Source organism: Canis lupus, chromosome 29 (genome assembly GCF_048164855.1).
Source record: "Canis lupus baileyi chromosome 29, mCanLup2.hap1, whole genome shotgun sequence".
Lineage (NCBI taxonomy): Eukaryota > Metazoa > Chordata > Mammalia > Carnivora > Canidae > Canis > Canis lupus.
In genome coordinates, this window is record NC_132866.1 from 37021969 (window position 1) to 37035803 (window position 13835).

The following is a 13835-nucleotide window of genomic DNA, read 5'->3' on the forward strand; positions in this document are numbered from 1 at the left end:
TTTGAAACTATGAGTCCTGATATCCTGATATCACATCTATAAAGGATAAGATCTTCGAGGTCCCTAAAGACAGCTCAAAATATTTAAACTTTAGGCTAGAAGTCTTCAGTTAAGTGGAAGGAACAAATTTCTAAGAATAAGGACTATCTGAAGATGAAAATATCACTTATGAAGATAATTCAAGCTCTAAGTTTTGATGGTTAATTGATAAAGGTGAGTGAACTCTGAGGTCTTTTTTTAAATCCAAGACTATGAAATTATCTCTAAGTAGTTTTAAATTTTAGGAAGGCAAGCGTAATTAGTGACAAAATTTAAAGTTATTATAAATATACTAATTTTAGTTCAGTATTTTATAGTTATATTTTTCATATGCTGATTTTATACTTTCTTGGTATTTATGACTTCTTATATATTGGTATAATATCTAGTGAATTTTAAAGTCACTTTATAAACTTTAAAGACTAAATATCTAAATAGAGACTTATAGTTGTATTGTTGTTTTGATATCATAACTGTATTATATTGTGTGTGCCTTCCCTACTTGGGAACATAACATTAATTAGAATATTAATCCCAATGGAGGAAGGTGACTTGCTGCAAAATAAAATATTTGCTACAAAATGTGACAAATGCTTATACTGATCAGTTAGGACTTCAGTCCTGAATTTCTGAAATACTTAAGTATCATTCCTTTCCTCATTCTTCCTTCTTGAATAAACAATGAAATGAGTAAAATAAACAAAAACAGCAGGGACTTAAGTAAAGCAAACTTTTAAAAAATTTAATTTATGAAATACATTGCAGTATCCATGTATGTTTGATTATGCATAGAAAAAATATCTGGAAGGATACAAATTAAATTGTTAACAGGTTACCATGGGGGTGTAGAATTAGGGAAGGGCAAGGAGGTTCCCTTTTGCCTTTAAACTCATATGCATCTGTTATGTTTGAAGTTTTACAATGAGAATTCATTACTTTTATAATAATAATAGAAAAAATTTTTTTAAGTAACAAGAAGTAAAAAAACACACAAACATGTATACAGTAGTTTTAAGAGCTACATTAGAGGTATGGAGAATTAAAGCACATGGCACACATTTCCACTAATACTGTGGTGGTAAATATAATTGTGTAGTCTATAATCAAAGAAACAACATTAGAGAAGCTATTTTTAGCAACATCCCATTTAAAAATGTCCCCTGGAATAAGAGCCCTTAAACAGTGACCCTTCCAAGATGGTATTAATACTGAAAGTAGGGCTTAACTATTCCTGTAGGATCTATCGGAAAACATGTCATTCTGAAAATCTTAGACAAAAGAAAAAGCTTTACAGAAGTAACTCTGGAATACTAAAACAGTTAACCAAAGGCCAGAAATTGGGAGTATGAGAATGATCCAGTCCAGGCCTGAAACCAAACCATGGAAATTTTGGTAATCTAGGATGTAGGTTAGGAACATCTATATTATCCATTTGTTTATCATTTCTCCCAATTTCTCAATTGACCTGCTTTCTATCTCAATGATTTTAACCTAAAAATACTGGAATTTTAATGGGAAGGAATAAAATTAATTTCATCTAGATTAGTTCAATAGGTTCATTCTTCCTGTTTTAAAAGAACCAGAGAAACTTACATGATTTTCCATTATTCTTTTTTTCCCTCACAACTATTTCTAGCTATTTAATGAACATTTTGAGAGATACTTGTGATTTCTCATGGGTCACTTAAATTCTGTATTTGAAGAAATCTTTTTTTTTCTATTCGTTTTTTTCCTCCCTTTTTTGAAGTCACCACAGATGACAAGCTTTTTATTGTTAAGAACTTTTTTCTTTCAACAAAGTGGATTCTTTAGGTTACTATCAGGTTGATGGTTAAATATTCTCATCTAAGTCAGAACATCTATAACTGGAAGGGCCCATGTTTTGCAAGCTACCTAGTTAAGGGCTTAACTAATAGGATTTTGCATTCCTGAAAGATTTTTTTGACCTAGGTGTCAAAGGTTTATGCAGAATTATACTCACTGTGTAATATGGGAAATTTAACAATTTAATAGAAAATTATTATAAATAGTACAGATAAAAGAGTATAAAGTCATAATGGCCATACCATTTTTAAAAGTTACAATAGCTGAAAGGTTTCTGTTTCTTAATGGGTTATATTAATTAAGAAAAAAGAAAACAGCAAAAAATTCATCATTGCATATATATAAAATATTTAGCACGATGCTTGGTATGTAACCATTAAAAAAAAAATGGCTCTGTAATGAACAACGGATTAAAATAAAAAAATATAATGACCCAAAATGGAGAGAAAAACTTAGAACTAATTTCCTAGAGTATGTATTTAAACAGAAAGTCGAAGCTCACAGAGAGCAGTAAGGAATTCTGCATTTTCTGGATCTATCTTTTGGGCCCTCTCATAGTATTCAGCAGCTTGCCTCTTTTCTCCTTCCAGCTTATAAACAAACCCTAGGGCACTTAAACTCTGCACATCTGAAGCATTGTGACCAAGTCTCTTGATAGCCAGTTTCTTCAGAGCACTTGCCAATTTGGTGCGTAGGGATGACCGGTCTTTGACCTTTAAGGCTTCTAAATAATGGTGGATAGCAGTACTTTCTGATTTTCGGTGAAATTCCTGAAAGCGGCCATAGTGATAGTGGATCTGATGTTTGTGATCATCAGTTATGTTCTCCAGACGAAGGGCTTTCTGGAAAACGTCTTCAGCATTGCTATACTGGCCTCCCTCAGCATACATGTTGGCCAGATCCGTGTAGGCAAATGCAAACATAGAGTCTCTTTCCACAGCTGCTCTGAAATGAAATATGGCAGATGTAATCAGCTCATCAACTTTCATTTTATCCTTTCCTTTAGGTCTGTTGCGTGTGGCCTTCTTGATTTGGATCATTTGTGCCCTATAGCAAAGTCCCATCTGGTGATGCAGGAAAGAAGAGGTTGGTGTCACTTCCAAGGCCTTTTTCAAAAGTTCCAGAGCTTTGTCCCAGGAATTTTTTCTCCTATAGAACTTGGCTGCATAACGAAGGACATATGGTTGGGATGATATTTGGTCCAGGATTTCTTCAATATACCTTTCCCCTTCAGCTTCTGCATGTACATCTTGAAGCTTTAGCGCCAGAAAAACCTTAATGTAGGAGTTATCTGGGTTCAGGGTAACAGCTTTCCTCAGAGGGCCCAGGGAAAAGCTCTTTATAGACCCTTCTCTGTCAGAATCATCCAGCCGATACACTGTGATGGCATAGCCGATGTTAAATTCTGGATTGTCGGGTTCCACTTCCAAAGCCTTCTCAAAAGCTGCTTTAGCCTTTTGGTAATACTTTCCTCCAAATTTCAAGAGTGCCCACCCTTTTTCACAGTCAATTTCAGGACGCTCCAACTTATAGTTAGAAGGACTGGACAACTTCTTGCAAACATTCCCTATCTTGTCTATATACTTCTGAGATTCTTTGAGCTGGTCCATGTGATAATATACCCAGGCATAATTTCCCCAAGTGACCAAACTTCGTATTTCCTCTTTGTCTGAGTGTTCTCGCCGGATTATTTCTTCTGCTTGTTCCAGGCACTTTAGAGCATCTTCATTTTGGCCTTTTAGGTGTTTCACATAGGCCAATAGGTTATAAAGAGTGAGTCTGGATTTTGTGGTAAGAAATTCAAGCTGTTGCCCAATTGTATCTTCCACATCAAACAGATCAATGTCTTCCTTAAGTAAATTCCATGTAAAGTGACATTCTAACTCCAACAGAATGGCCTTCAAGGATTCCTTAGGAATTTCACTGTGAAAGACAAAATTCCCTTTAATTTTGAAGAAATGAAGGAAATAATCAATCTTTAAACCTTAAATACGTTTTTTTTTTGTTTTTTTTTTTTGCCTAACAACAATTCTACCTTTTATTTGATCTTACAGTTCAAACACTAGTCCCCTGTATCTTTATATAGGCTTCCTTGGTGTAGAATTAAATTCCAGAAATATTCTCATTATGTACTGCAAAAGCAGTTCTGAAGAGATGACAGGGTTTTCTATGTCACAGGAATCTATTTCCTTTTGGCAGTCTTTAGCTCACCAGTGCCTTCAATTTTTACTGAGGGGAATTTTAAATGTTTTATTTACTTAACTTGAAAATTAAGAATAGTAAATATATACAGTCAATACTTAATATAAAAATTCCATTCCTATATTATGAGTATGAAGGGGGAGAAGAAGAGGTGAGAAATAAGAAAAAGAGTACACTAAAGGATAACACATGGTTTAGTTACAGGTAGAGCACTATGTACCGTGAGAAATGGTCCTGAAAGGTGGCCTGGTCGTTAAGACTGTCCAACATTTTAACCCTGATCTGCTTTCTTATTTCACTCAAGAATACAGTATTTGCAAACTAACTGTTTATTACCGTTAGAAATTGCAGATATACTTCCTCTTTGACCTGTTATTGTAGATATACTATACATTTGAATTTATGTTTAAGACCAAACCTCTTGTTTGTTACCTTTAATACTACATTGGGTAACTATTGCAGTGATTCTTCCTGATGATACATAACATGTGGAAGAATTATGTCAGAACTTTCTCAATTCAGTTTTCTGTGCTTTATTTTTATTTGGCTTTTTGAGAGTTTAAAGATGATCAGTCTGCATTTATATAACTTTTATAAGAATTATAATTTATGGTTTAAAATAATAAAACATACTTTTCTCTGCAAAAAAAAAAAAAAAAAAGGAGACACAGAAGCCACACCAATGTCATTTTTGCAGAGGAGAAAGAAAGGGAAGGAGAGAGGGATGAAGGAAAAGAAAGGAGGAAAGAGGAGAAGGATACCCCATAGAGAGAAAAAGGACAGAAAAGGATAGTAACTGGTATACTAAGAGATGGGGAGAAGCATAAGTTTGAGATAGGTAAAAGGAGAGTAACAGATTTCCAGAAAGATGGGGGAAAGGCACAAGGAAATTAAGTAAGCTTAATAGATTCGATATAAGTGCCACATCTTTTCAACCTCTGGGGTTGTGGGCAACTATACTTATTATTACCTTAACATTGCTCTTAAAATTCACTTCACAAATATTTGTTGAGCTCCCTTTGTGCAAGGCACAGTATAATCTCTGCAGGGCACAATGGAAACACTACCTCTGAATCTACAAAGGAGGAAGGAGGACAAGGAAATGTTTATTCATTACTGAGGCTCTTTTTGTGCAAGATCTTCTAAATAACCCTGGGTATGTAACTGTGAACAAGACACAGCCTTGCTTATGCAGAGCTTTTAAGTAAACAATTATAATTCAGCATAAAGTTCCATGGAAGTGACCCAGGAAGTGTACATAGTCCAGAGCAGTGGACATCCGTGGTTTTTACCTGGTGAGGATCCTTTCTTTCGGTTTCCATTTCTGGAACATCTTCTCCCTCTACTCTTAGTCTATATAATCTGAAATGGACTGTCTACTGTTTAGTCTGGGAAGGCACATGATATTCTGGCCATTCCCTGGTCCCAGTGATTTATTCAGAGATAGTCCAATTAAAATATATTTTTGTTGAAATGGAACTTTGATGGAACTATCTCTCTTCCTTCCAAAGGCTTCTATTAGCTTGGGTTTGCTGGTGGCCATCTTTCCAAACTTGGGAAGAGTCACCCTGCCTGAGAAAGAATCTAATATAGAGGAAAGCAGAGCTTAGGAAGATAAACTGCTCAAGACAGTGACTAAACAGTCTTGCCTGGATCACCCTGTCCACCCCTGCCCCTTCTATTTACTTAAGGAAATTACCCCCACACACACACCTTAAGCCACTCTAAATTAGGTTTCTACTGTCTGCAACTGACAAAATCCTAATTAACATTCTTGGTTTTATTTATTTGTTTTGCCAATAGCAATAGTATGGCAGTCAAGAAGACGTTCTTAGGAGCACCTGGGTGGCTCAGTCAGTTAAGTGTCTGCTTTTGGCTCAGGTCATGATCCCAGGGTCAGAGAATTGAGCCCTGAGTCTGGGCCCCTGCTCAGTGGGGAGCCTGCTTCTCCCTCTCCCTCTGCCCCTCCATGTTGCCTGTGTTCTCTCTCTTGTGTTCTCTCTCTCAAATAAATAAATACAATATTTTTAAAAAGGCTTTCTCAGTCTACGATTAACCATAATTAAGGAACGTACAGAAAAAAAAATTCCTTAAGGCTTCTCTCAAAGAGGAAAATGCCCTAATTGTGGGATGAACAGTATACAGGGCATGTGTGTATGAATGTGTATTTATTTCCCTTTCTGGTGCATACCAAACACCCCCCCCTTGTATGTAAAATATAAATATATAGTCGTATAAATGTTTATAGAACTATGTAACAGTGCCATCAAAATATTCATTGAGGGGAACCCTGGGTGGCACAGCGGTTTAGCGCCTGCCTTTGGCCCAGGGCGCGATCCTGGAGACCCGAGATCGAATCCCACGTTGGGCTCCCGGTGCATGGAGCCTGCTTCTCCCACTGCCTGTGTCTCTGCCTCTCTCTCTCTCTCTGTGTGACTATCATAAATAAATAAATAAAAATTAAAAAAAAACCAAAATATTCATTGAGCACCTCATGTAATATATGCCATGGCATATGCTAGGTAATTCTATAGTTGTAGTGGACAAGTTAGAAAATGGCTCTTTCTTCATGGCAATTCCATTCTGGGCGAGGAAAGAACTAAAGGAGTTGAGGCAAAACAAATATGTAGACAAATCAATATGAAAAGAAATGGGCAACATAATGCCAGATAGTAGTAAATGTTAAGAAGGAAAAAAAAAATCAGAATAACAGGATTAAGGGTAGTGGCGGTTATGGGAGGGGGAGGGGTATGTTAGTTATAATTATGAAGGATCAACTTTTGTAGAAAGGGACAATTTGAAGTAAGAGCTCAACAATGAAATGGAGGCAATCATAAAAGATCTGAGGGCAGAATGATCTAAGCCACTGCTTCTCAACCAGGGTGCTTTTGCCCCCTAGGGTATATTTGGTATGTCTGGAGATAATTTTGGTTGTCACCACTAGAGGAATGCTATGAGCACCTACTGGGTAAGGGCAGGGATGCTGCTAAATATCCTACAATGCACAGCTCAGTCCCAACAACAAAATGTCAATAATATTGAGACGAGAAACCCTGAGACCAGTGAGTGCAAAGGCCTTGATCTGAGAACAAACAGGAGTGTTCAGGGGACAGAAGGAAGAAAAGTGTGGCTGAAGCATAGTAAAGAGGAATAGCAGAAGATGAGGTGTAGTACTAGGCAGGGACAGATGATGCAAGGTATGGTAGTCCATGATAAGGAACATAAATTTTACCCTAAATTTCGAGATGTCTAAAGCGAAGATGCCAAGTATGAAGTTGGATATTAATGAATAAACGACTGAGGAAACCACTGAAGGAAACTTTTTAAGTAGGAAAATGATAATGTTTGATATAGGTTTTAAAAAGAAATTCCTCTGTCTACTGTGAAGAGAATGGATAATGGAAGGTCAAGGGAGGAGGCAAGGAAACTGATAGGGAAGCTATCTATTCAACCAAGAATTACCGAGACGTACAATGTAGAGGGTACTATTCTAAGTGTAGGGATACACCAATGAACAAAACATAAAAAACACCCTGATTTCATGTAGCTTATATTCTAATAGGGCAGTGGGTGTGTCAAAAAAAGACCAAAAAATAAATAAAAATATATAGTATGTGAGATTGTAATAAAGAGAAAAATAAAGCAGAAGAGAGAAAAAAATGAGAAGTTGGCAGGGGAGTCTGAGAAGTAGTTAAAATTTAAAGAGCATGACCAGAGGACATTTCCCTGAAAGAGACATAAAAGCAGCTGTTGAGGAAATTCAAGGAGAGATGATACAAGTTTACACTATAGTTCTAGTGGAGGGTTAGTCAGGACTGGATTGGTTCTACATGAGACAGAGCTGACAGGTCTTTCTGATGGATTGGGTGTGGAGAGGGCCATAAGAGGGAATACCCCAGGATGATTCCTATGCGTTCGACTTCAGGAAATGAGTAGATAAATCAAGAACACTATTTGGAAATGTTAATTTTGAGATGTCTAAAGCGAAGATGCCAAGTATGAAGTTGGATATTAATGAATAAACAACTGAGGATAAAAAGGAGTGAAGTTGTGATGCCTGGGTGGCTCAGCAGTTGAACTGGCACTGGCGTGATCCCAGGATCCAGGACTGAGTCCTGCATCAGGTTACTTATGGGGAGTCTGTTTCTCCCTCTGCCTATGTCTCTGCCTCTCTGTGTATGTGTCTTTCATGAATAAGTAAATTAAAAACAATTTTTTTTTTTTAAAAGGAGTGAAGTTAGAACTAAAGATATAAAATCAGGAGTCACTGACATGCAGATGAGCTTTAAAACCACAAGATCTGGAATTAAATTACATAAGGACTGAGCATAAACCGAGAAGAGGGTTTACAACTAAGCTGTAAAACACTCCCAAGTTAAGCAGACTAGAAGGACCAGGAAAGGAGGCAAAACAAAAACAAAAACAACAACAACAAAAAACACAACAATGAGGGAGCTGGAAAATTAAGAAACCGGGTATCAATGAAAGCCTAAGGAAGAAAATGTTTAAGAGAGATGAATATTCAATGTGTAAAATGATTCTAAGAGACTGAGTAATTGAGGACAGAGATCATTATTTTGTCAGGAGTAAAGCTGAGGAGGACCATGATAGGTGTTTCACTAGAAAGGTAGGGATGAAAACAGTACTGGAGTGGGTTGAGGGGATAATATTTGGTAAAGAAGTGGATATGGGGAATAGAGGCCACTCTTTCAAGAAATTTTACTAAAAGAAAGTAGAGAAATAGAGCTAGAATGTCAATTGGCATCTCAAATAAACATATGCAATCCAGAAATCTGGATTCCTTGAGCCTGTTCTTCCCTTAATCTTTTTTGGCACCTCTTAATTCCACAGGCCAACTAATCCAGGAGTAATCTGATTCCTCTTCTCTCAACCTCTCATCCAATCCAAATGGAAGTCCTGTTAATTCTACCACCCATTTCCCATCCACTTTCCTCCAATTTCTACTGCTGTTTTACTAGTCTAAACCATAATTACTTTTCCTTTGAGCTGGGGTGAAAATCTGGTCTCCCAGCTTTGACTCTTGATCCCTTCGGAGTCCTACTATACTTCTGAAAATGTAAACCAGATGATGTCAGTCTCCTGCTTAAAATCTCCCACTGGCTTCCCAACACCCTTAGATATTAACCTAGCCCTTGCCGTGCCCTACAAGTTCCTAAAGAACTTGGCCTTATCTGTCCAAACTTTGCTCCTTCTACTCTTCTCATTCACTGTGTTTTGGACATACTGACTTTCCTTTCTCAAACATATCAAGTTCAAGGACTTTTCTACCTGTTGTTTTTACTCGTGGAATATTCTGCTTCTAAATCTTTGCATGACTGGTTCTTTCCTGTAACTCAGGTCCAATATTCTCTACCCAGGCTACTCATAGCAGAAATATTTAAAATAGACCCTTCCATTCGAGGTCACTCTCTTAGCCCATTAATTATTTTATTTTCCTTGTAGCTCTTAACACTTTCTGAATTGTTTTAGTCAAATATCTATTGTTTATCTATTTCCCCCATTTAAATGTACGCCCCATAAGAACTGGGACCTTGTTCTTTTTTTTTTTTTTTAAAGATTTATTTATTTATTCATGATAGACACATAGAGAGAGAGGTGGAGACACAGGCAGAGGGAGAAGCAGGCTCCATGCAAGGAGCCCGACGTGGGACTCGATCCCGCAACTCCAGGATCGCGCCCTGGGCCAAAGGCAGGCGCTAAACCACTGAGCCACCGAGGGATCCCCTGGGACCTTGTTCTGATTTTGTATTTTTCACTACTGTGCCCCCAGCACTGTGTTCCTGGAATCTATTATTGAGCTTCTATTAATAGAAGCTCAATAAAAAACATTATTAGAATAATAGTTAATAGAAGCTCAATAAATAAACATTTGTTGAATGAATACAATCATATACTGGCAGTTTCTGGTATGTCCTAACCCAGGCTTAGCATAAAAAGTACTGGATTCCAGATTAGGGGATTCTTACTAGTTGTTTACCTCCTGCTAATGCCTCCCAACTCTCTCCCATTTCAGTCTTCCCTATCCCACTTGTCTTTATATCTTGGCATACTCTGTGCCTTCATATTTGGACTTTTTTTTTTAAATGTATTTATGATAGTCACAGAGAGAGAGAGAGAGAGAGGCAGAGACACAGGCAGAGGGAGAAGCAGGCTCCATGCACCGGGAGCCCGACGTGGGATTTAGTCCCGGGTCTCCAGGATCGCGCCCTGGGCCAAAGGCAGGTGCCAAACTGCTGCGCCACCCAGGGATCCCAATGTTTGGATTTTGAAAATACGTTTTGGACTGTTTCCCATGGTCCTGACCGGGAAATCTGGTATGACTGTCCCTTTCTCTGGTATAACTGCACCAAACTCATGGGCAAGCCTGTCCAGATCCATGGCAAATGGGCTTATCAGACATCTGCCCATTCAAAGAGTAAAATGAACATCTACTTCTGTTGTGAACTTTGATACCAGCCCAGCTCGAGGATGATGATGAGGGCTGCCTTAAATAATATGAATGTGGTTGTGAGATCTCAAGGGGATACTGTGCCTTACCCAGGTTCTGTGGAATTTATGCACAACTGGATGCTGTGAGAAGTTTTACCTTTTAAACTTTGCTTAATTTTTAAACTCTGTCTCTGGGAAGCTGGCAGAGAGAAGCTACTGTATCTGAAGAGGCAATATTTATCTTTAGAAAATGTTGGCATTTTTGCCAGGAAGGAGCAGTCTTTCGCAGTTCTTGGGAGGCAGTTAGCTCCCCAAGTTGGGTCCACTCCCTTCCAGCCTATCTGCATACACATACAGTGCACCTACCCTTTCCTCCTCCTTTCTTCGGGCACATTTTTTCAGGCCCTTCCTACAAATGTTAGAGGTGAAGCCCGGATTACGTTTCTTTTTCACTTAAAATAATAATAAACAACATTTGCAAATATTAAGCACTAAGCAATCAACTAAGCACAGCCCTAAGGCTTGGAGGTCATTAATTTGTACAGATGAGCAACCGACTCAGAGTTGAAGCAACTTTGCTTTGGACCACCCGACTCCTAGGTGTTCGGAACAGGGTTCAGAAGCAAGAGCTGCCTGCTTCAGGAGCCCAGGCCTTACCCTCTAACTGCGGACGGTTCACCCAGCAGCAAAGGGCGGTGCCAGTCTCTGGGGACACAAAGCGGGTGAGAAAAAGGCCCCCCTCACGCGAGGCGGTAAAGGGGACCCCCTAAAGTAGCGGATTGGGCGGAATAAGCAGAATCTCGCTCACAGCGAGGGAAGAACTCAGACCCAGACATCAGAAAGGCAAAATGGCAGTAGCCGGCCGAGGTGACAACTGCAGGGCTGCGGCCGAACCGTGTCGGCCCACGTCGGGGGGACGGCAGCTGCGGCCCCGGGAAGGGGGGAAGGCGACGCGCCCCGGGAAGCCCGCGCCACGTAGAGGCCGCCCGGAAAGGCCCCGGGGCCGCGGCCAACCAAGCACGGTCGCCGCCTCCCCGAAGAGCGGCGGGGGGCGGGCTCCCGGGGCGCGTCGCCGGCTCCCCCACCCCGTCCGCCCGGCCCGGCAGTGCCGACCGCCGGCCGCCGCCGCCCGGAAGGCGTGGGGCTTGGGGAAGCGCGCGCTCCGCCACCGCGACCGCCAGGCCCGACCCCAAACGCCGCCACCGGGACGGCGCTCCCGACGCGCCCCAACCCGACGCCCCGCTGCGGGGCGCCGGGGGCTCGGCCCCCTGAAGGGCCGCGGCACTGCGCTGGCCACGGCAAGAGGAAAACACGGGCTTGAAACAAAGGCCCACGCGGTCTGGGGGCAGAAGCCGGGAGCCTCACCTCATGGTGGCTGCGCGCTCCGAGCGGTCCCCTCGGGCCTTCTCCTCAGGACTGGGATCCCGGCCTGCGGGGCGGCGCGGCGCGCGCGGGCGGGCGTGTGCGCGTGCGCGTGCGCGACCCGGGCGGGCGGGGCTGCGGCCGAGGTCTGTGGCCGGGCGCTGGCTTTGTTACGCGCGGGACCCGAGCGGGAGAAGGAAACTGGAAAGTGGACCTGATCTCGGACTAGGCGGAGTCCTGCTCCAGGAAACGGAAACTTGTGCTGGAGCGCAGTGGGTCCCGGGCCGCCGGGAAGCCAGGGGCGGGCGGGGGGGGCACGTTACAGAGCTTCGGGCGGTTCGGTGGGGAATTTGCCCTCAGGACTTTGGCCTGGGCTCTCACCCAACCCATTTCTTTCTTTCTTTATTTTTGAAAAAGGAGGTTGTTATTTTTGTTGTAAAGGCTGACGTCAAGTGATGCTCTTTTCAGCTTTCTGCATCCTAAGCTGAAACCGAAGTCCTTGCATTTTAAAAGTTGATAGGTGTTGCCAAATAGCTTTGCAAAGAAGTTTATGCATTTCTCCTCCCAATTGTGTGCGACTGCTCGCCTCTGTGCCCTTGCCAACCATACTCACCATAGTAGGATTCTAGCAAACCCTGGATTGGTCTTGGGAATCTAAGCAGAAAATACTGAATACCGATAACCCAAATTTTTGTTCCCCTTGAATTCAATCATTCATTCGTTCGACAAATTATATTGGACAACTGCTAAGAACCAGACCTTGCTCAAGGCACTGTCAATATAGTAATGATGAAACAGAGGACCTACTCTACAGGAGTTATCTTCTAGTATGGGAGATAAAAATAATAACAAATGAAACATTGTATGTCAAATGGTGCTATGGAGAAAAAGCGAAGAGAGGTTTGGAGTCGGGGTATTTCTTGCTAGTATAAATCCGTTGGTAATAGCTGGTTTCACTGAGAAAGTGGCAACTGAACAAAGATCTGAAGTGGGTGAAGGAATGAGCACTGTAGATATGGAGCTAGGGAAGAAAGTTCCAGGCATGGGAAACAGTAAGTGCAAACCCATTAAGGTGGAGCATACTTGCCATGGATGGTATGGTTAGTGGGAAGAGCAGGGAAAAAGTCCTAAGAATTGAGATCAGAGAGGTAATGCGGTGGGCCAAACGACTATTGTAATGTCTTTTTTTTTTTTTTTTTTAAGATTTTATTTATTTATTCATGAGAGAAAGAGAGAGAGAGAGAGAGAGGCAGAGACACAGGCAGAGGGAGAAGGAGGCTCCATGCAGGAAGCCTGACGTGGGCCTCGATCCCAGGTCCCGAGGATCACACCCTGGGCTGAAGGTGGCGCTAAACCGCTGAGCCCCGCCCCCGGGCTGCCCTGTAATGTCTTTCTGAAGCAGGAAGCCATATTTTAGAAAAGGTACTGAATGGTTTATTATGGGTAGAAAAATAAACACAGAGTTTCCTTCTTACTAAGGATTTAGAAAAATTTAATAGTGCTCCAGTAATTGAAAATATTTCCAATGTGTTAATCATGTTTTTTCTTCCTTGTTCCTACTTCTTTCCCTTCCTTCCTCTTAGCTGTATCTGGGCCAAGAGATCACCTTTGCTTATTAAGGTTTAAATGGGTAGCAACTAAACAATCAGAGGTAAACATCAAAGGAAAAAGAGATCTTGGTTATCTACCTATATTGTTAAGAATTCAAAATCAGAAAGACAAAAACCATCCATAAAAAAATTGAAAGAATATACACTTTCAGGATTGAAAGGAAACAAAGACCTGACTGTTGAGTGGGTGTTGAACATGTTAAAATTATTTGATGGAATTTATGTATCAATATTTCTTTTCACAGAATGTTGGATTGGATGTGTTTTTTGGAGAATCAGTAGTGCATTGTCTTTTGTATGTATTCTTCTCAAGACATAAAACACAGCAACAAAAGAAATAGGGAAATA

The 13835-nt window shown here is 40.8% G+C and overlaps 1 protein-coding gene across 2 annotated transcripts; it reads right to left on the reverse strand.

Moving 5' to 3' along the window:
- Positions 1–760: 760 nt before the first annotated feature.
- IFIT5 (interferon induced protein with tetratricopeptide repeats 5) lies at positions 761–12030 on the reverse strand. 2 transcript variants are annotated; one of them, XM_072806176.1, is made up of 3 exons: positions 11881–12011; positions 5036–5140; positions 761–3786 (listed from the first exon to the last, which is right to left on the reverse strand). In XM_072806176.1, exons 2-3 carry the CDS (start codon positions 5041–5043, stop codon positions 2343–2345), a joined length of 1452 nt encoding a protein of 483 aa, XP_072662277.1. In that variant the 5' UTR covers positions 5044–5140; positions 11881–12011; the 3' UTR covers positions 761–2342. The 2 variants fall into 2 exon arrangements, with proteins under 2 accessions (XP_072662277.1, XP_072662278.1); XM_072806177.1 differs by lacking the exon at positions 5036–5140 and having other exon boundaries at positions 11881–12030.
- Between the last annotated feature and the right edge of the window lie 1805 nt (positions 12031–13835).